This window comes from Oncorhynchus masou, chromosome 5 (assembly GCF_036934945.1).
Source record: "Oncorhynchus masou masou isolate Uvic2021 chromosome 5, UVic_Omas_1.1, whole genome shotgun sequence".
Lineage (NCBI taxonomy): Eukaryota > Metazoa > Chordata > Actinopteri > Salmoniformes > Salmonidae > Oncorhynchus > Oncorhynchus masou.
This window is the reverse complement of record NC_088216.1, coordinates 29,261,159-29,284,578: the sequence shown is the minus strand read 5'-3', so window position 1 is coordinate 29,284,578 and position 23,420 is coordinate 29,261,159. Positions and strand designations below refer to the sequence as shown.

At 44.0% G+C, this 23,420-nt stretch overlaps 1 protein-coding gene across 3 annotated transcripts in view; it reads right to left on the bottom strand.

Moving 5' to 3' along the window:
- Positions 1-1,100: 1,100 nt before the first annotated feature.
- Positions 1,101-23,420, bottom strand: part of LOC135539357 (voltage-dependent calcium channel gamma-5 subunit-like) — a 33,539-nt gene continuing 11,219 nt past the window's right edge. For all 3 annotated transcript variants that reach the window (XM_064965184.1, XM_064965186.1, XM_064965185.1), the window contains exons 2-6: positions 18,923-19,162; positions 13,484-13,570; positions 3,723-3,863; positions 2,541-2,686; positions 1,101-2,065 (exon numbers count right to left, since the gene is read on the bottom strand). In XM_064965184.1, coding sequence (XP_064821256.1) covers positions 1,793-2,065; positions 2,541-2,686; positions 3,723-3,863; positions 13,484-13,570; positions 18,923-19,118 — 843 coding nt within the window. In that variant the 5' untranslated portion in view covers positions 19,119-19,162 and the 3' untranslated portion in view covers positions 1,101-1,792. The remainder of the gene's footprint in view (positions 2,066-2,540; positions 2,687-3,722; positions 3,864-13,483; positions 13,571-18,922; positions 19,163-23,420) is intronic.

Genomic DNA, 23,420 nt, shown 5'->3' with positions numbered 1-23,420 from the left:
TGTTTTAAGTATACATTTTACATTTCCAGTGATTTACTCCATTGCCAAAAAGCTGATTCTTTTACAGGTACACTACCGGCCAAACATTTTAGAACACCTACTCATTCAAGGGTTTTTCTTTATTTTTTACATTTTCTACATTGTAGAATAATAGTGAAGACATCAAAACAATGAAATATCACATATGGAATCATGTAGTAACTAAAAGTGTTAAACAAAATATATTTGAGATTGTTCAAAAAGCCACCCTTTACCTTGTTGACAACTTTGCACACTCTTGGCATTCTCTCAATTATGTCAAGAACAGCTCGAATAAGCAAGAGAAACAACAGTCCATTACTTTAAGACATGGCTACCACAGCATTCTGCAGCGATACGCCATCCCATCTGGTTTGGGCTTAGTGGGACTATCATTTGTTTTTCAACAGGACAATAACCCAACACACCTCCAGGCTGTGTAAGGACTATTTGAACAAGAAGGAGAGTGATGGAGTGCTGCATCAGATGACCTGGCATCCACAACCCCCCAACCTCAACGGGGTTGAGATCGGGGGATTGAGATGTTTGGGATGAGTCGGACCGCAGAGTGAAGGAAAAACAGCCAACAAGTGCTCAGCATATGTGGGAACTCCTTCAAGACAGTTGGAAAACCATTCCAGGTGAAGCTGGTTGAGAGAATGCCAAGAGTGTGCAAAGCTGTCATCAGCAAAGGGTGGCTATTTGAAGAATCTCAACTATAAAATACTTGGGTTATTACATTATTACATATACAGTATGATATTTCATAGTTTTTATGTCTTCACTATTATTCTACAATGTAGAGAATAGTAAAAACAAAAGAAAAACCCTTGAAAGAGGTGCTCTAAAACCTTTGACCAGTAGTGTATATGTGCCTGGTGCACTATTAACAGCAAAATCAGGATTAGCTTATATCAACTTTGCATTCTACATCAGCTACATTACATTCAAACTGGCTCTCCATATCTGATGGTCACAATGACCATCAAACCATGTTCTGAGGCTATACACACACTATTCTCTTTTCTCTCTTCTTTAGCTTCATCATCCCTTTACCCCCCCCCCCCCCCCCGTTTCCACTGCATTATGTACATCCTGTAATTCTGCAGGGACTCCATTTGGACTCCATGGATGTAGTAGCTTCCTTGTTTCTTTCCATTCAAACATATACAAACATTATCTCTGTCTTTATTAACAGTACAACAGTGCTGAGCGTGAGATGGACGAAGAAAAGAAGATTTAAATTGATAAATGACGTGTAATAAACATCCTGCTCTCTGACGGGACGATTAAACCCACAGTCAAAATAAATAGATAATAAAGAGAGAAACTTTTCACTTTCAATCTACCCACTTATAGTATATTATCTTACAGGTTATACAGTTGACAGAAGACCTACGTGGGTTACCGGGGAGATATCGGCTTCTATATTGACCAAGATGGAGAACGTACTGTACGGCGAAGGTGAACAAGGTCTGATTGAGAATCACTACTTCTACTGTACTTTGAGTAAAACCAGACATGGTCGCCATCTCCCAAATGTGTCAAAATTCAGAAAACTGCACTACAAGAAGACTTCAAAAGAGGTCGTCACACACATGGAAAAAGATACACCCCCCCTCTCTCACAAAAGCCAGCCTAGGCGCCTCCCCATCAGCCCCCCCAATCGCCCTCCTCCAGACTGAACAACCTAGTCTACCACCTCAGCCAGACTCTCCCTTCCTGGGGATGTGTGTACAACCCACTGCCCAGGCTCCAGGGCTTCACGCAGGCCTCAGCATGGGGAGGAGGACATGCGGTCATACTCGGGACACTTGAGGAGCGCTGGGTAGTTGGAGTGGAGGGAGTGGTTCATCTGGAGCGAGGCTTCGCTGGAGATGCTGGAGGGGCTGCGGCCGTGCTGGTCCCAGGTGTCCGGGTGGAGGAACTGACCAGAGTAGTCGGAGCAGTTGCTGTGGCGTGGCCCATATAAGCCCGGGTGGGGTCTGTACATCTCCTCGGCCGTGTAGCGCTTCATGAACAGGTAGACGGACATGACGCCGGCCGTCTGGAGATACATGACAGATGCAAGGGAGTAGGATAACTTACAGTATCCTCTTCAACAAATGATATCACAACTGCAGGGTTGTGCCTCGAGGAACAGTTAATTGCCCAATCAACCTAGATGTCCCCTTATCTGTGTCAGACTTAAGAATATGGGTATCATTGCGCAAAATATTTGACCCCTAGACCCTGTCAGCATTTCCCAAACTCTGTCCTCGGGATGCCACGTTTAGTTCTTTCCTTAGCACTATACAGGCGATTCAAATAATCAACTAATCATCAAGCTTTGATTATTTGAATCAGATGTGTAGTGCTAAGGCAAAATGAACCAAAACGTGCAGTTTGGGAAATGCTGCCCTATGTACTACTCTACATTGACAGGTGTAAGCAAAATGCATAGGCTCTAGGGGTAGGTTAGGCTATGGGGGTGGATTTGGGATTGGGCCCACAATGTAATGAAGAAGCAAGGAGGAAGTTACCTCAGTGAGCAGGAAGGAGATGGCAGCGAAAGCGAAGGACCAACCATACTGGTAACTGAAGTAGGCCTCGTTGGTCTTTGTCCTGTTCAACATCTCATCATTAATACTGGAGATGTACAACACCAGGCCCACCACCAGAGACAGACCTAGCAGAGAGAGAGAGGAGGGATGGAGAGAAAAAAAATGTGTGTGTGTGTGGGGGGTGGGGGGGCGAGAGAACGAGTGTTTTTAAGAGAGAGAACAAGTGATATGAAGAATACAGATTCTTCTGCATAAGCAGGATGTTGTAATTCTATGGTGATATATTTGTGTACTTGTACAGTATGTTAATGATATGCAACATTTCATTAGAAATAGAAATAGGTAGTATAGCTGTCATGGTGTGATCATTCTATGGTAGGGCTGCATTCTATGGTAATGCCAGTAACAATTGTGCATGCAAATCACTACTAGATGAAAAAACTAAGAATGTGCCCTGGGGATTTCAAATTAAACCATATTGAGCCAGTTTCCTTGACACAGATTAAACCTAGTCCTGGACTAACACACATTGTCCATGGAGATCTGTCACATCTGCCACGTGTTCATCCGGTGTCTCCTTGACCTGCAGCCACTCCCCCAGTACTCTCTCTCCCTCTCTGTGTGTGATTGTGTGGTTGGAGACAGGTGTGCTGGAGTCAGAGCAGATCCCCACCAGCTGCAACCCGTTCCAGAATCAAGACCTCTACAAATACTCAGTCCTGCCACATCCACTCTGCCAGAGCGTAATCTCTGCTCATTTTGCTGCTCTGACTCTAGCTCCTGTCCCACATCTCGCTACCCTGTTCTGGATTCACCACACCACCACTCCATTGGATTCCCCTCTGGACCCTGTCCCAACCCAGCTCACTCCAACCTCAGCCTCCACATCTAGTTTCCTACAACTCATCCGAGCTTCCCCGGATTGGATCTGCACTCCATATCTCCCTGTGTTACACTAAATACCTTGGTTGGTTTCATCGTCTGAGTCTGCTCTTGGGTTCTCCTGTGCCGCTCCGCCTAACAGAGATTCTCCATTTAAATAGTTTACTAGTCCAGCACTAGGTTCAATCTGTGTCCAGGAAACTGGCACTTAAACTCAATAAATAATGTGAAGGATCTCGTTTCAACAAAATGCATTCACAGAAGTGATATGTCATTTACCTGAGAGGATGAAGAAGATTCCGGAGATGAAGGCCAGGATGGTGCGGTGGGGCCGGATATGTCCGATGTTGCTCAGGACAAATCCAATGAACAAGAAGAAGAGACTAACCAGGGGGAAGGGAGTGGCTGAACGGATCATCTCTGGAACAGGGAAAGGAGAAAGAATGGATGTTACATTTAGTAAGTTTGTTCATGAGTTTGTTCATTCATTTATTCAGTCAATTGTGTCAATTCATCCAAGTCAATCTATTGTGATGAGTCTGTGTTCTGCGAAGAGTTTAAATATACGAGTCAATAAAATGTGTTATCGAACCACTGATATAAAGCACAACATGATTTGATTGACTCAGTTAAATAACTGAATGACATATAGCAAACACTAGATTTGTTTCCTGGTTAAATTGCTTTTGTAACTTTTTTCAACTTCCCACAGTTGATTGCTTTTCTCTCTTGAGGTCTCTGACAAACAAGGAGCAATATAGCTACCTCTGTTCCTGGTGTCATTCCATTTGCACACACCAAGGGGTGGTTCCACTGCCTGGGATGTCTCCACAGGCATCTCAACTTGCTGGGACCCCCACTGTGAGAATGGTTTCTCCCTGGATTCTCCATTAACCATACCAATATAACTGCAAGCCCCAATTCTGACTTGTGCTCTAATATCGGCTTCACTGACTCTCGTAAAAGCCTGGGTTTTCTGCACGTTAACACTAGAAGCTTATGACCTAAAATGGATCAATTGAAAGTGTGGGTTCACAGCTCCAATCCAGATGTGTTGGTCATTACTGAGACGTGGTTAAGAGAGTGTTTTGAATACTGATGTTTTCTGGTTATAAACTTTTTCAGTGAGACAGATCTTCCAAAGGTGGGGGAGTGGCAACCTTTACCCAGGATCACCTTCGGGTGCTCGGTTGTCTCCACCAAGTCTGTCCACAAACAATTTGATTTGCTGGTTTTAAGTATTAAACTTTCAAATAGCTCTTTGTTGACTGTTGCTGGGTGCTATCGTCCTCCATCAGCACCGGCCTGTACCTTACCTGCCCTAAGCTCTCTCCTGGCCCCCTACACAAAGTCTGAATTTGTCCTGCTAGGTGACCTAAACTGGGACATGCTTAAACCACCTGACCAAGTCCTAAAGCAATAGGACTCCCTAAATCTCTCTCAGATTATTACCAATCCCACAAGGTATGACTCCAACTCCCAGAAAAGGCTACTCTTCTTAATGTTATCCTCACAAATAATCCTGATATGTATCACTCTGGTGTTTTCTGTAATGACCTTAGTGATCACTGTTTTACAGCCTGTGTTCGTAATGGCTGCTCAGTGAAACGATCTGTCCTGATTTTTCATAGACAATTGCTGAAATACTTTAATGAGCAAGCCTTCCTTCGTGAACTGGCCTCTGTAAAATGGTATAGAATCCGCTTGATCCCCTCTATCGAAGACACTTGGGCTTTCTTTTTTGATATTTTCAGTGGTATTGTTAATTAACAAAACACGCCCCCATGAAGAAAATGAGAATTAAAAACATGTTCAGCCCCTGGTTCGACTGTGATCTTTTAGAGTTACTCCAGCTCAAGAATTACATTTGGTGAAAGGCTCGGCATACGCATACTCAGGCTGACTGACTCTCGTTCAGGCAAATGAGAAATAAGTGCACTCAGGCTATCCGGAAGGCCAAAGTTAGGAGCAGTTCTCTCTCTGTGGGTCAGACCTCAAGAAGTTCTTTAACTTCTTCGATATAGGTGGCACTCTTTTAATTTTTGGATAAAAAAAACGTTCCCGTTTTAAACAAGAAATTTTGTCACGAAAAGATGCTCGACTATGCATATAATTGACAACTTTGGAAAGAAAACACTCTGAAGTTTCCAAAACTGCAAAGATATTGTCTGTGAGTGCCACAGAACTAATGCTACAGGCGAAACCAAGATGAAATTTCATATAAGATATGCGCTGTGTTCCAATGTCTCCTTATATGGCTGTAAATGCGCCAGGAAGGAGCCTACACTCTGTCGTTTCCCCAAGGTGTCTGCAGTATTGTGACGTATTTGTAGGCATATCATTGGAAGATTGACCATAAGAGACTACATTTACCAGGTGTCCGCTTGGTGTCCTCCGTCGAAATTATTGCGCAATCTCCAGCTGCGTGCACTTTTCCATTTGGTTCAGAGGAGAAAGGCAACTGCCACGAATGATTTATCATCGAATAGATATGTGAAAAACACCTTGAGGATTGATTCTAAACAACGTTTGCCATGTTTCTGTCGATATTATGGAGTTAATTTGGAAAAAGGTTTGGCGTTGTAATGACTGAATTTTCATTTTTTTTTTCTTAGTCAAACGTGATGAACAAAACGGAGCAATTTCTCCTACACAAATAATCTTTTTGGAAAAACTGAACATTTGCTATCTAACTGAGAGTCTCCTCATTGGAAACATCTGAAGTTCTTCAAAGGTAAATGATTTTATTTGAATGCTTTTCTTGTTTTTGTGAAAATGTTGCCTGCTGAATGCTAGGCTTAATGCTATGCTAGCTATCAATACTCTTACACAAATGCTTGTGTAGCTATGGTTGAAAAGCATAATTTGAAAATCTGAGATGACAGTGTTGTTAACAAAAGGCTAAGCTTGTGAGCCAATATATTTATTTCATTTCATTTGAGATTTTCATGAATAGTTAACGTTGCGTTATGCTAATGAGCTTGAGGCTATGATTACGCTCCCGGATACGGGATTGCTCGACGCTAGAGGTTAATCACCACTTCATAAAGACCCATCCAACATTTCCTCATCTCCCACCCCTTTAATGTGACTATCTCCGATGTTTCGCCCTCTTTTTCCCCTGCCCCACAACAAAGGGGCGGCAGGGTAGCCTAGTGTTTAGAGCGTTGGACTAGTAACCGAAAGGTTGCAAGTTCAAATCCCCAAGCTGACAAGGTATAAATCTGTCATTTTGCCCCTGAACTGGCAGTTAACCCACTGTTCATAGGCCGTCATTGAAAATAAGAATTTGTTCTTAACTGACTTGCCTAGTTAAATAAAGGCAAAAAAAAAAAAAGTTTCTCCCTGCAGGGAGTCACTGAGTCCGAGATGCTGAAGGATCCCCTGAAACTTGACCCCCCAAAAAACAGTCAGATGGTTTAGACCCTTTCTTTTTTAAGGTTGCTGCCCCTATCATCACCAAGCCTCTCTCCCCCTTTTTGGGGAGGTTCTCATTGCTTGGAAGGCAGCCACAGTCTGTCCTTTATTTAAAGGGGAGATGAAGCTGATCTTAACTGTTATAGAACTATTTTTATTTTGCCCTGTTTATCAAAAGTGTTGGAAAAACCCATCAATAATCAACTGACTGGCTTTCTTGATGTCTATAGTATTCTCTTGGGTATGCAATCTGGTTTCTGCCCAGGTTATGGTTATATCACCATTGCGCTTGATTCTAAGCAATGTTGTGCTGCTATTTTTATTTACTTGGCCAAATCTTTTGATACGGTAGACCATTCCATTCTTGTGGGCCGGCTAAGGAGTATTGGTGTCTCTGAGGGGTCTTTGGTCTGGTTTGCTAAATACCTCAGAGTGCAGTGTATAAAGTCAGAAAATCTGCTGTCTTAACCACTGCCTGCCACCAAGGGAGTACCCTAAGGCTCAATCCAAAGCCCCACGCTCTTCTCAATTTACATCAACAACATAGCTCAGGCAGTAGGAAGCTCTCTCATCCATTTATATACAGATGATGGTCTTATACTCAGCTGGCCCCTCCCTGGATTGTGTGTTAAATGCTCTACAACAAATCTTTCTTGGTGTCCAACAAGCTTTCCCTACCCATAACCATTTTTCTGAACACCTCCAAAACAGGTCCAAATGTGGTTTGGTTTGGTAAGAAGAATGCCCTTCTCCCCACAGGTGTGATTACTACCTCTGAGGGTTTAGAGCTTAAGGTAGTCACCTCATACAAGTACTTGGGAGTATGGCTAGACTGTACACTGCCCTTCTCTCAGCATATATCAACGCTGCAGGCTAAAGTAACATCCAGACTTGGTTTCTTCTATCGTAATCGCTCCTCTTTCACCCCAGCTGCTAAACTAACCCTGATTCAGATGGCCATACTACCCATTCTAGATTACAGAGACATAATTTATAGATCGGCAGGTAAGGGTGCTCTCGAGCGATTTGATGTGCTTTACCATTCGGCCATCAGATTTGCCACCAATGCTCCTCATAGGACACATGACTGCACTTTATACTCCTCTGTAAACTGGTCATCTCGCAAGACTCACTGGTTGATGTTTATTTATAAACCCTCCCCCTATCTGAGATATCTACTGCAGCCTCCACATACAACACCCGTTCTGCCAGTCACTTTCTGTTTACGGTCCCCAGAGCACACACATTCCTGGGTTGTACGTCTTTTCAGTTCGCTGCAGCTAGCGACTGGAACAAGCTGCACAAAACACTCAAACTAGACAGTTTTATCTCAATCTCTTCATTCAAAGACTCAATCATGGCAAAGACACTCTTACTGACAGTTGTGGCTGCTTTGCACGATGTATTGTTGTCTCAACCTTCTTGCCCTTTGCGCTGTTGTCTGTGCCCAATAATGTTTGTGCCATGTTTTGTGCTGCTACCATGTATCATGTTGTGTTGCTGCCTTACTATGTTGTCGTTTTAGGTCTCTCTTCATGCATTGTTGTCTCTTGTCGTGATGTGTGTTTTGTCCTATATTTATATTTTATTTATTTTTGTATTTTTAATTCCAGCCGCCGTCCCCGCAGGAGGCCTTTTGGTAGGTCATCATGGTAAATAAGAATTTGTCCTTAACTGACTTGCCAGGCTAAATAAATACATAAACAACTATGCTATGAAGCAGGAGCAGGCCATAGGTCAAATTTCATAGCCTGGGTAAAGAGGCAGGTCTATGCTACAGCTGTAATGAACACGATGGGAGACAGAGAGCTGATTTCAAGCACAGGGCGCAGCAGGTGTTTATTGTAAAGAACCACAGGAGGAGGCAGGTAGCTGGGTCCAGGGGCAGGCAGAAGGTCATACACAGGGGCTTGTAAATGGCAACAGTACAGTCAGGGAAAAGGCTAGTAATGTTCTCCAGGAGATCCGGAAATCCGGATAAAGTACAGGCAGGGAATAGTCAAAAGGCGTCGTTAATAAGGCAAGCCAAAACTATCATGCACAGGAGGATTAAATCATGGGAAAAAGAGAGCTCCGAAGTGTGTCACAAAACAAACAAGACATCACAATGATGGGGTGCAAAGAACTGAACTAAATAGTGTGTGATAATGACAGACAGGTGTGTGAACAGGTGATCAGAAATCAGGTGATTGGGATCTGGAGAGTGCGCTGTGTTCAGGGGATCTACGTGTTTGAGAGTGAGTTGGAAGCAGACGTTACAGTACCCCCCTCCATGGGCGGCTCTTGACGGCTTAGGAAGCTGAGCAGGGGGCCTCCCTGGGGACGTGGAGCTGGGCGGTCAGGACGGTTACGGTAGAAAGCCAGGATTGTTGTTGGGTCAAGGACGTCCTGGGCGGGGATCCAGCACCGTTCTTCAGGTCCGTACCCCTCCCAATCCACCGGGTAGTGGATGCGACCACCCGGGCGCTTGGAGTCAAGGAGGACTTGGCGGAATAAGCCGGTGCACTGCCGACATCAAATGGAGAGGGTGAGCCACTGTACCTCACAGGCTTGAGATGGGACACATGGAAGGATGAGGAGATCCGGTAATGGCGGAGCAACTGGAGATGGTAGGTGACAGGATTGATGCGTTGTGTAATTTTGAAAGGACCAATGAACTGGGGACTGAACTTTTTGCAGGGGTCACGAAACTGAATGTCCCGGGTAGAAAGCCACACATGTTGCCCAGGTTGGAAGAGCGGAGTAGGTCGGCGAACCGTTTCTGGGAGAGGGAAGTTTGATGTAGGTGCCGATGTGCTGTCTCCCAAACCTGCTCACACTGTCGAAACCACTCATCGATGTCAGGCACAGTTCCGGGCTCTGTCTCCCATGGGAACACGTGGGTTGGTGTCCGAGGACAAACTGAAAAGGAGTGCGATGGAGTGCACCCGGGAGTTCTGTGCGTATTCGGCCCAGGCTAGATAGTGACTCCACTCGTGTAGTTGGTGGGTGCAGAGTTGGCGAAGGTACTTCCCTATTTCCTGATTCAGGTGTTCCGTCTGCCCGTTGGCTTGGGGATGGTATCCGGAGGATAGGTTGATGGAGACCCCCAGCCAGTCGCAGAAGGCTCGCCACACCCTGGAGACGAACTGGGATCCCATACAGACGAAACACCTGTTGGAACATGCACTCGGCCATTTCCATGGCATTAGGTAGATATGGAAGCGGGATGAGTCGGCCCACCTTGGAGAACTGGTCCACGACAACTAAAATAGTAGTGAAGCCCGAAAGTTTAGCAGATCAGTGAGGAAACTCATGGCGATGTGGGACCATGGTCTGTGTGGTGTAGATAAATGCTCGAGCTTACCGGTAGGTAGTTGGCGAGGGCTCTTTGCCCATGCACAGACGGGACAGGAAAGCACGTAATCTCTGACGTCTGCTGTTAGGGATGACCACCAGAACTTGCGTGACAGTAGCTCCGTGGTCCGGGTGATCCTGGGATGGCCAGAACTCAGCAAGGTATGGTACCACTGCATTAGCTGGGGTCTGACGGACGCCGGAACGTAGGTCTTGCCTGCAGGGGTGTCAGGAGGTACTGGGTCATGGCGTAGGGCCTCTTGGATGGCTGATTGGACTTCCCACTGTATGGGTCCCACGACACAAGACGGAGACAGGATGGGCTCGGGAGCTGGGTTAGAGGAAGGGGAGTCAAATAGACGGGATAAGGAATCGGCCTTCACATTTTTCTTGACAGACAGATAGGTGACGGTGAAGTTGAAGTGGGTGAAGAAGAGCGCCCAGTGAGCCTGTCTGGGGTTGAGCCTCTTAGCACTTCTTAAGTACTCCAAATTTCGGTGGTCGGTAAGGACAAGGAATTTGTGATGAGCTCTCTCTAAACAGTGGACCCACTCTTCGATAGCCAGCTTAAATGGCGAGTAGTTCTCGGTTCCCGTCATCATAAACTCATCAAAAAAAGAAAACGCCCCTTTCTCAGGACTTTCAAAGATAATTCGTAAAAATCCAAATAACTTCACAGATCTTCATTGTAAAAGGTTTGTTTCCCATTTTCCCATGCTTGTTCAATGAATACAATTGTGTCTGGTAGTATATTGGTCTGGTCTGTGGGTTTTTGCAAATTATTTAAATTGTGAGACAGAACCCCACAGGTCTTATTACTTATTATTCAGAGTTTTGTAAATCTTCATTCTCCCCTTCTTCACTTTAGGCCTTATGGGAATCTCTCTCACTGTATTTTACATATACTCAAACTGCGTCTCCTCTGACAGTGTGTCTCCAGGATCCTAGTGCCTGTCTGAGCATTACCCATCCTGTGTGTATCCATCTGCATTTGGCCTGAGGGACATCTCTCGCAAAAGAAATTGCACCTCGCATTTTTCATATCTCCCTCCCTATTTCTTGTTAGAGTGGAATGAGCCATGCCTCAGAGGCAAGTCAGGAATAGCATAAACATACATCTATATGGGGGGAGATGTGTGGATTCTGTGGATGTGTGTCAGTTGGGACCACTGTAGCACTACTCTACTTTACAACCATTCAGTCCATCCCAAACCCGTGCCGTATGGATCTACATTTTCTCTTACACAGAGCATACGGTAGGGGTTGGCAACATTCAGCTAAAAATTGATTTAATTGACCAAATCTGTTCAAGTATTTCCACTAAAAAAAGAAAATCTCAGCAAAAAAAAGAAACGTCCCTTTCTCAGGACCCTGTCTTTCAAAGATAATTCGTAAAATCCACAGATCTTCATTGTAAAGGGTTTAAACACTGTTCCCCATGCTTGTTCAATGAACCATAAACAATTAATGAACATGCACCTGTGGAACGGCCGTTAAGACACTAACAGCTTACAGACAGTAGGTAATTAAGGTTATGAAAACAGGACACTAAAGAGTCCTTTCTACTGACTCTGATAAACACCAAATGAAAGATGCCCAGGGTCCCTGCTCATCTGCGTGAACATGCCTTAGGCATGCTGCAAAGAGGCATGAGGACTGCCGATGTGGCCAGGGCAATAAACTGCAATGTCCGTTCTGGGAGAAGCCTAAGACAGCGCTACAGGGAGACAGGCCAGGACAGGACTGGCAAAAAGTGCTCTTCACTGACGATTCGAGGTTTTGTCTCACCAGGGGTAATGGTTGGATTTGTGCTCATTCAAAGGAATGAGCGTTACACCGAGGCCTGTACTCTGGAGCGGGATCGATTTGGAGGTGGAGGGTCCGTCATGGTCTGAGGTGGTGTGTCTCAGCATCATCGGACTGAGCTTGTTGTCATTGCAGGCAATCTCAACGCTGTGTGTTACAGGGAAGACATCCTCCCTCATGTGGTACCCTTCCTGCAGGCTCATCCTGACATGACCCTCCAGCATGACAATGCCACCAGCCATACTGCTCATTCTGTGCGTGATTTCCTGCAAGACATGAATGTCAGTGTTCTGCTATGGCCAGCGAACAACCCGGATCTCAATCCCATTGAGCATGTCTGGGACCTGTTGGTTTAGAGGGTGAGGCCTATTCCCCCCCCAGAAATGTTCAGGAACTTGCAGGTGCCTTGGTGGAAGAGTGGGTAACATCTCACAGCAAGAACTGGCGAATCTGGTGCGGTCCATGAGGAGGAGATGCACTGCAGTACTTAATGCAACTGGTGGCCCACCAGATACTGACTTACTTTTCTGTGGAACTTGTTCAGTTTATGTCTCAGTTGTTGAATCTTATGTTCATACAAATATTTACACTTTTTTTAAACCTTTATTTAACCAGGCAAGTCAGTTAAGAACAAATTCTTATTTTCAATGACGGCCTAGGAACAGTGGGTTAACTGCCTGTTCAGGGGCAGAACGACAGTTTTAAGTTTGCTGAAAATAAATGCAGTTGACAGTGAGAAGATGTTTCTTTTTTGTTGAGTTTACGTGATCGTGTCTCAATGTAATGAAGGTATGAAATTGTTGTTTTCAAATTCAAAATCTCTTTTTGGGCTTGTGGTCAATTTGCACTATTATTATAATCAACCATCCGCTCTGACAAAAATTGTCCCGCGGCTGAATCTAGTTACCTACCCCTGGCATACATGCATACATACCATGCATACCTTCGGTCTCTCTGGGGGAATGACATACAGTATGTGCATCGCATCATTGTCCACAGAATTCACTATTTGTCATTATGATAATTCAACATGCCTTTTGTTTGACATTATCAGAATGGACCCTGTGCGATTGACAATGAAGCACGTTCTTCCTCTCCTCAGGCATACCCCTCATCTATCACTGAACTTATGTCAAAGTTATTTTTTATTTATTTTAACAACAGAAATATCTTGAGGTCTAAAGTGACAGCAGTCTGTCTGGCGGCCTAGGAGTTAGGCCAAGAGCTCTTCCTGACCATGTGATCTGATCTGGATCTGACCCTACCTTCATGCCCTCCCACAACAGAACAGGTGTGTTTGTGCTCGGGACCAGAGTCCGTATTCCTAACGTATCCGTCTGTCCATGTTATCTCATACTGTACATGGTGATCTAAAAGGTCAAACTGATCCCAAATCAGCACTCCTACTCTAAGACACTTGATATGTCCCCAGAACAGAGGAAGATGACACTGAGTTGAGCGTATGACAAGTCTTCACTTACTCAGCACACTAACTGTAGACTCCGACGTCAGCTGCACGTTGGTGGGCATCACATACTCAATGGTGAAACAACGGCCTTTCTCATCTCCTACAACACAAGCAAAGGAGAAGGCATTTATTAACCCTTTACGACACCTTTCACGTGTGAATACAAAGCCCACACGCTCATCGCTAAAAAAGTGGTTAAGTAGAGTTAATCAATGGAATTGTGCAGGAATTAAATGGCATGAATGTAGATGAATAGACATAGGAGAGAACTGTTGCATAGAGTTGGGAATAGATATAGGAGAGAACTGTTGCATACAGTTGGGAATAGATATAGGAGAGAACTGTTGTATAGAGTTGGGAATAGACATAGGAGAGAACTGTTGCATAGAGTTGGGAATAGATATAGGAGAGAACTGTTGCATAGAGTTGGGAATAGACATAGGAGAGAACTGTTGTATAGAGTTGGGAATAGATATAGGAGAGAACTGTTGCATAGAGTTGGGAATAGACATAGGAGAGAACTGTTGCATAGAGTTGGGAATAGACATAGTAGAGAACTGTTGCATAGAGTCGGGAATAGACATAGGAGAGAACTGTTGCATAGAGTTGGGAATAGACATAGTAGAGAACTGTTGCATAGGGTTGGGAATAGACATAGGAGAGAACTGTTGTATAGAGTTGGGAATAGATATAGGAGAGAACTGTTGTATAGAGTTGGGAATAGACATAGGAGAGAACTGTTGCATAGAGTTGGGAATAGACATAGTAGAGAACTGTTGCATAGGGTTGGGAATAGACATAGGAGAGAACTGTTGTATAGAGTTGGGAATAGATATAGGAGAGAACTGTTGCATAGAGTTGGGAATAGACATAGGAGAGAACTGTTGCATAGAGTTGGGAATAGAAATAGTAGAGAACTGTTGCATAGGGTTGGGAATAGACATAACAGAGAACTGTTGCATAGGGTTGGGAATAGACATAACAGAGAACTGTTGCATAGAGTTGGGAATAGATATAGGAGAGAACTGTTGCATAGAGTTGGGAATAGACATAACAGAGAACTGTTGCATAGAGTTGGGAATAGATATAGGAGAGAACTGTTGTATAGAGTTGGGAATAGATATAGGAGAGAACTGTTGTATAGAGTTGGGAATAGATATAGGAGAGAACTGTTGCATAGAGTTGGGAATAGACATAGGAGAGAACTGTTGCATAGAGTTGGGAATAGACATAGTAGAGAACTGTTGCATAGGGTTGGGAATAGACATAACAGAGAACTGTTGCATAGAGTTGGGAATAGATATAGGAGAGAACTGTTGCATAGAGTTGGGAATAGACATAACAGAGAACTGTTGCATAGAGTTGGGAATAGATATAGGAGAGAACTGTTGCATAGAGTTGGGAATAGATATAGGAGAGAACTGTTGCATAGAGTTGGGAATAGATATAGGAGAGAACTGTTGCATAGAGTTGGGAATAGATATAGGAGAGAACTGTTGCATAGAGTTGGGAATAGACATAGGAGAGAACTGTTGCATAGAGTTGGGAATAGACATAACAGAGAATTGTTGCATAGAGTTGGGAATAGACATAACAGAGAACTGTTGCATAGAGTTGGAAATAGACATAACAGAGAACTGTTGCATAGAGTTGGGAATAGACATAACAGAGAACTGTTGCATAGAGTTGGGAATAGACATAACAGAGAACTGTTGCATAGAGTTGGGAATAGATATAGGAGAGAACTGTTGCATAGAGTTGGGAATAGATATAGGAGAGAACTGCTGCATAGAGTTGGGAATAGACATAACAGAGAACTGTTGCATAGAGTTGGGAATAGATATAGGAGAGAACTGTTGCATAGAGTTGGGAATAGATATAGGAGAGAACTGCTGCATAGAGTTGGGAATGGATATAGGAGAGAATTGCTGCATAGAGTTGGGAATAGACATAACAGAGAACTGTTGCATAGAGTTGTGTTAATGGATTTAAACAGACAGACACCGGGGTTGTTAGATCAGGAAAGAGGAAGATGTGTTTGTGCCAACACCAAGCCATGACATTTTATCACCCTGTCCTGTGACGAAAGAGTGTTTATTTTAATTTCACCCTACCCACAGGTGATGGTGTGTGTGTGTGCATGTATGCGTGGGTTTGAATCTCTCTCTCACGCTGCAGAATCTTAGCAGTAATTAACCCTCTTCAATAAGTGAGTCTTTGCTGTCAGTCTGGTATAATTTAATTACTAGAAGGCTAATGAAGAGCCATGGGATCCCTCGCTGCCTTATTAAGCCATAATGGCCTGTCCCAAATGGCACCCTATTCCCTAAATAGTGCACTACTTTTGACCAGGGCTCTGGTCAAAAGTAATGCACTATGTAGGGAAAAGGGGGGCATTTGGAACGCATGTCATATTGTGTCAACAATGACAAACACCATTAACAGTAACACTAGACAAGTCACAATTATATAGAGATGGCAGAAAATGGATTTATAATGATGTTGCACAACTATTGCTGTGGCGATGATGGACTGCAGTAAAATGTATTACATAATAAAAGGAATCAAATTAGACTGCAACTTTTAGACATACTACAGTATATATGTTCATAAATACTATTAAGCTCTGCCCAGAAAAACAACATTAAAATTAAAGCACCCAGCATTGTACTTGGTTAGGCCAGGAGGAGGACTTGGTGAACAGGTGAACCATGGTTAGATGGTTTGGTGGAATGAAAGAAAAGGACATGTATTTGTACTTGTGTACAGTACCCTTACATGTCCAAAGCAGGGCCCCAGTTTCTGGTCTGGAGTGTGAAGTAACAAGCTCTGCTGGTCGTCTACTTCGTAACAACCTAGCGGTGCCAAAAGCCCTGGTTTGCCCAAGAAAGCCTACATAAATCGCCAGAACGCCCCCAAAATTTTGAGGGAGGTTTTGGTCTCTAAAATGTGTTTATTATGATCAAGTTCGAACCCAACGTGAATTATTTGAAAGTTTGCTACAAATCAATAGATTGAATTAAACAGTGATCCATTCTGACAACTACATTTGTTGTCATACAGGACCATGTACTGAAACAGACCAATCACACATTGGTAGGCTACGAGGAAGTGGCATTCAGCAATATGGCGCCCTTCAAATCGTCCATACGGAATGCATGGATGACATTAGCGTTAGCACTATCTACTGGTTTTAATGTCTATGGTCCAAAGTCGATAGGTGGCTTATTTCAGTTTGTTCTAACTCAATATAACAAATCTCCTTCATTTTTCTTACTCGTCATGAGGTGGTTTACTGGACTCATATTAGGCCTACTCCTGGACTAAAAAGCATGTTCAATGGAAAATCTCCTAGAAGTGTCTTCCAGTCAAGGAAACTGGTCTTATGTGCATGTCGATCAACCAGTGACCTGTTTGCCATTTCTAAACTACTACAGCACCCTAGTCAGAACATCTTCTTCCCAGTCTCATGGACATGAGACAAGTGAGCTTTTATACATCAGTGGATTGACCAGAGTCAATACAAGCACAAATCAAACAGACTGGAACCAACAGCTGCATTTAACACTACTACTCAACGGACGCACCGCAGCATCAATACTGGGCATAACACAGCCCATTCACTCTTTATGTTGTAATGATGTATCATAACAGTACTGAGTCAGATAGGGACAGACACACAGGGCCTAACTAAACATAAGCCTAGAGTTTCTGGGTCAAACAGACAGCTAGCTGGGGCAGTTTAGCAACAAGGCCATTTAATCTCCGCTAAAACACAAATAATGGTTCCTTAGTCCTGCATTGGAAGTTGGTCTTTTGGACCAAGGCAAAACATTTGCTATTTTAATCACCACAGAAACATGTCATGTTGACAGTGTGTTGCTTGAGGACATGTGGAGATCAGGATGGACACGGAGGGATAAAGAAGACATGTTCCATGGAAGTACCTCGGAATGTGCTTTGTACCACCATGTCACTTTGTGATACTCCCTGGAAAGTATAATGCTGGTGAGGGGAGAAATTAGCCCGTCCTCCCCATTTCTACCTCCACCAGCCGTCACTGGTATAATGGCAATATAGAAACAAATCCTGTTTATTGTCCTGACAAATATTACTTGGCAAGTGCATGCATTTTAAATACAGTACATGTTAGCTCATTAGTTTCATTCTAATACACTGGCTACATTTGATTGTGTCAGCCTCAGTATCCAGAGGCTACCTTGGGAGAGACGACAGTACATCAGAGAGGAAGTGAACACCTGGTCTACTGCTTGGAAACACTTTGAAAGATAGCGTCGCTCAGGGAGAAAAGGGGTGGCGTCTCAGTGCAGTGAGGGGGTGGGGCCGGAAGGGGTAGAGCTTCCCTGTGACAGGGCACAAGGTAACCATGCGGGGTGGAGAAAAGCCTGTGTTAGTTCCCCTTGAAACAAGGCTTTTCACAGTCAGAGTAGAAGGAGAAGGTGAACAGGGGTGTTGGGTTAGCTTGGCTAGTAGGGTCACTACTGCGTCTTCAGAAAACGGGCCAGTTTATGGGCCTGGATAATAATGCAGGTGTTGTATGCTGGAATGACGAGCAGCAGGAACACGTCAGCAATGGGACACATGGGGTAGTGACAAAGGAAAAAGAGAATGGAGAAGATCATGATTTTGTCCCACCGTCAGCGTCCTAGAGCGAGAGAGCAGCCAGGCTGAGTTGATAGGACATGGTAATAACCCAACATGGGGTGACAGGGTAACTCAAGGACAGGTCACTGGGACGCAGCCGAGAGGGAGTGGAGAGAGAAGAGGATGAACATTTGACTCTCAAGAGTCTAGTGAACCAGCCTGAAGTGCCAGCCTGTTTCTCCTCCTCGCCAACTCCTGTCATCACTTACCAAAACAGAAACAGACTGGCACAGAGGTCAGCTAGAAGCTACCAGTCATCAGACGTAGAAACGTCAGATACTGAAGTAACAATGGTCAGTGTCCCTGAATGGTTATGATGATCTCGGGACACCTAAGGGGCAGACTCTACCTTGATCCTAGATTTGTGCCTAAGGGTAAGGGGCAACATCTAGGGTGGCAGGTAGCTTAGCGGTTAGAGCGTTGGGCCAGTAACCGAAAACTGGTTCTAATACCCGAACCGACAAAGTAAAAATCTGACTATGTGTCCTTGAGCAAGGCACTTAACCCTAATTTGCTACAGGGGCGCCGTACTACTGAACTCAACTCTTAGAAAACCTAAAAGGGTTCTCCACGGGGTCAGCGGAAGAACCCAGCGGGAAGAACCCTTTTTTCTAAGGGTGTATGGCTGATCCCGTAAAACCACACACTTCACTATACCTATCTGGTGTTGGTGACATAGCATATATCTTTTTTTTTCAGCTCTGACTGCAGGGACAAGCATCTCTAATCTGAACTGATCCTAGATCTGTAACTAAAGGGCAACGTCTACCCCTAACCAGAAACTTACCAGCTGTGAAGCAGACCCTCCAGAGGCCCGAGTGCAGGGACATGCGTAACTCAGTGCTCTGATTGAGGGGCAGAATGACACCCTCCTCCAGATAGAGCCAGTAGTCAGTACTGACAGCGATGCCCAGCAGGCCCAGGGCGCACACAGCGAACACGCTGCTTAGCACTGTCAACACCTTCCTGCCACACAGGGTCATACCACATCCACAACTGCAGGGGGCGCCGCCGGCAGAAAGAGGAGCTGCAGGGAGACAGAGAGGATGGAGTTAATAGAAAAAGGTAGTGGTCGGTGTCACAGTAGTCAATGATAAGGCCATGTCTATGTCCTAATGGTCAATTGTAAGGCAATGGCTAAGACCCAATGGTCAAGTCTGCGTCCCAGTTGTCAATTGCCAGACAAACTTAAGCCATGAGCGTTACCTGGGAGGCAGCTCTGCCTGCCAGGCATGTCTCAATATGTAAAAAATGTCCCAGTAATCCTCCCTGCTCTCCTTTCCATCCTGACATCTAATCGGTGTATCATAGTTTAGTGTACTTTTATATTAGTGTATTACTTTGTCAGTTGTTTAGCTGTATTTTTTTTTTAAGTAAGGAAAATCTAGCCTAGTGCCCTGATCTCTCAAAATACTTTTAGAAGAACCATACAGTGTATCCTGCTTCATGAACATTGGGCTGATTTTGAAAAAGCTGAACTTTAAACTGCAGTTGAAGGTCTGTCTGCCCTCGCTTTGCCTCAGGCCAAAACCACACACCACTAATAGTGCTGGGGAGGCCTGTGAATTACTCCTCATATTCCATAATTCAGCCCATCTGATTAACACAACATGATCCAGTCAAGACCCGTCTGATTAACACAACATGATCCAGTCAAGACCCGTCTGATTAACACAACATGATCCAGTCAAGACCCGTCTAATTAACACAACATGATCCAGTCAAGACCCGTCTGATTAACACAACATGATCCAGTCAAGACCCGTCTGATTAACACAACATGATCCAGTCAAGACCCGTCTGATTAACACAACATGATCCAGTCAAGACCCGTCTGATTAACACAACATGATCCAGTCAAGACCCATCTGATTAACACAACATGATCCAGTCAAGACCCATCTGATTAACACAACATGATCCTGTCAAGACCCATCTGATTAACACAACATGATCCAGTCAAGACCCATCTGATTAACACAACATGATCCTGTCAAGACCCATCTGATTAACACAACATGATCCAGTCAAGCAAAAGTCCAGCAGTCTTACACTATGATGGTGTGACATATGCAACAGCATATTGATGTTGATGCTCATCAGTCATAAGCAGCACTGATCACTTGGTTGCAGGAGCTGTTGCCCACGCTAGCTGGAAGCCTGAATTCTGGGCATGCATGGGGATATGTGTTGAAAAGGCAGTCCTTTTACATAATGAGTTGTCTGTTTACTGTCACTGGCTGTTTTTGAGTGGGAGTGTGTGTGTGAGAGAAATACCAGTCTATTCAGGCTTTGTTTTTCTCTCTTTGCAACGACTTGAGGTCGACCGATTATGATTTTTCAACGCCGATACCGATTATTAGAGGACCAAAACAGACAATACCGATTAATCGGCCTTTTTAAAAACATTTTTTTATACATGTATTTGTAATAATGACAATTACAACAATACTGAATGAACACTTATTTGAACTTAATATAATACATCAATAGAATCAATTTAGCCTCAAGTAAATAATGAAACATGTTCAATTTGGTTTAAATAATGCAAAAACAAAGTGTTGGAGAAGAAAGTAAAAGTGCAATATGTGCTATGTAAGAAGGCTAACATTTCAGTTCCTTGCTCCAAACAGCAAAGGGCGGCAGGGTAGCCTAGTGGTTAGAGCATTGGACTAGTAATCGAAAGGTTGCAAGTTCAAATCCCCGAGCTGACAAGGTACAAATCTGTCGTTCTGCCCATGAACAGGCAGTTATCCCACTGTTCCTAGGCCGTCACTGAAAATAAGAATTTGTTCTTAACTGACTTGCCTAGTATAAAAAAAAAGAGAACATATGAAAGCTGGTGGTTCCTATTAACATGAGTCTTCAATATTCCCAGGTAAGAAGTTTTAGGTTGTACTTATTATAGGAATTATAGGACTATTTCCCTCTATACCATTTGTATTTCATTAACCTTTGACTATTGGATGTTCTAATAGGCACTTTAGCATTGCAAGTGTAACAGTATAGCTTCCGTTCCTCCCTGGGCTCGAACCAGCAACACGACAACAGCCACCATCGAAGCCGCATTACCCATGCAGAGCAAGGGGAACAACTACTAGAAGGCTCAGAGCGAGTGACGTTTGAAACGCTATTAGCGTGCGCTAACTAGCTAGCCATTTCACTTCGGTTACACCAGCCTCATCTCGGGAGTTGATAGGCTTGAAGTCATAAAGAGCGCAATGCTTGATGCACAACGAAGAGCTGCTGGCAAAATGCACGAAAGTGCTGTTTGAATGAATGTTTACGCGCCTGCTTCTGCCTACCACCGCTCAGTCAGATACTTGTATGCTCAGTCAGATTATATGCAACGCAGGACATGCTAGATAATATCTAGTAATATCAACCATGTGTAGTTAACTAGTGATTATGATTGATTGTTTTCTATAAGATAAGTTTAATGCTAACTAGCAACTTACCTTGGCTTACTGCCAAGAGAGAGGCAGGTCGGTCGTTATTGCGTTGGACTAGTTAACTGTAAGGTTGCAAAATTGGATCCCCCGAGCTGACAAGGAGAAAATCTGTCGTTCTACCCCTAAACAAGGCAGTTAACCCACCGTTCCTAAGCCGTCATTGAAAATAAGTGTGTGATAAATGTGTTCTTAACTGACTTGCCTAGTTAAAGGTATAAAAAAAATAATTTAAAAAATATGCAAATCGGCGCCCAAAAATACCGATTTCCGATTGTTATGAAAACTTGAAATCAGCCCTAACTAAATCAGCCATTCCGACCTCTACTTAACATGGACTCCCGGCCCCCCTGTATCACGGTATAGATAACATGGCCTCACGGCTCCCCCTGTATCACGGTATAGATAACATGGCCTCACGGCCCCCTTGTATCACGGTATAGATAACATGGCCTTTCGGCCTCCCTGTATCACGGTATAGATAACATGGCCTCACGGCCCCCTTGTATCACGGTATAGATAACATGGCCTTACGGCCCCCTTGTATCACGGTATGGATAACATGGCCTTATGGCCTCCCTGTATCACGGTATTGATAACATGGCCTCACGGCCCCCTTGTATCACGGTATTGATAACATGGCCTCACGGCCCCTTGTATCACGATATTGATAACATGGCCTCACGGCCCCTTGTATCACGATATTGATAACATGGCCTCACGGACAATTTGTATCACGATATTGATAATATATGGGTATGAATGCATAAGATGACTAATGCATCTCATTTAAAGGGCTTTTGCATGTTCATCGTTTCAAAGGACTGAGTCAGAGCCATTGGTGTGACAGTTGTAATATAAATATCTCATCTGACCTCTGACTGTGGATGCAACACATCTCTCCCACTACGGTAGACTCACTATGGTGCAGCTATGCGTGTAATGAGACTGGCCTATTCTATCATTACCAATTAACCACTTTATAATTTGGACAATTAGAAAATCAATTCCATTTAATTAGAAGTGGATGAAGGCAAAAAGGTCCATAGGCCTTCCCTTCAGACCAAAAGTACATTTGGGCCACGTAGCTCACTCAGAGGTGGAAAATTACCATTGGTCAGCTCGGAAAGGAGACGAGGAGGTGATAAAGTGATTGGAACACAGCCATAGACTCACCAGTCAATCAAATGGGACTTTTTAGCACAAAGGTTCAGCAGGTGTAAGCAATGAGGGGAAAGCAAATGAGGGCCATTATCAGGTAGCCAATCAGTCCCCATTCAGTACAGCTCTTACCCACACGTCCACTTAGATATTAATACCAGCCTTTCAACACCAGTGGCTTTGCTAGCATGTGACGCGCTAGCTTGCGTGTGACGCACAAGGCCATTCATTGACAGGCTACTGTGTTTTATCATAGGGTGGTTAACGTTCGATGCTAGCATCCAGTTGCGCTCGTTACTCCCACACACACACACACACACACACACACACACACACACACACACACACACACACACACACACACACACACACACACACACACACACACACTCTCACACACACACACGGCATCATTACCAAACCTCTAAAAATAGAGATCTATCAAGGCAGTTTGAGCTTCAATGTATAGAAGGCCTACCTCCTGGTGTAGACAAAACTACATTTCAAATAATAGATAACTATAAATGACAAAACGCTATGCCTAAACGACAGGACACATAATGACAATGCAAAATAACAGAACACTAAATCACAACACTGACAGAGCACCAAATGACAGAATACTAAATAATACATGACAGAACATAAATGACAGAACAAGCCTGACTGTTGATC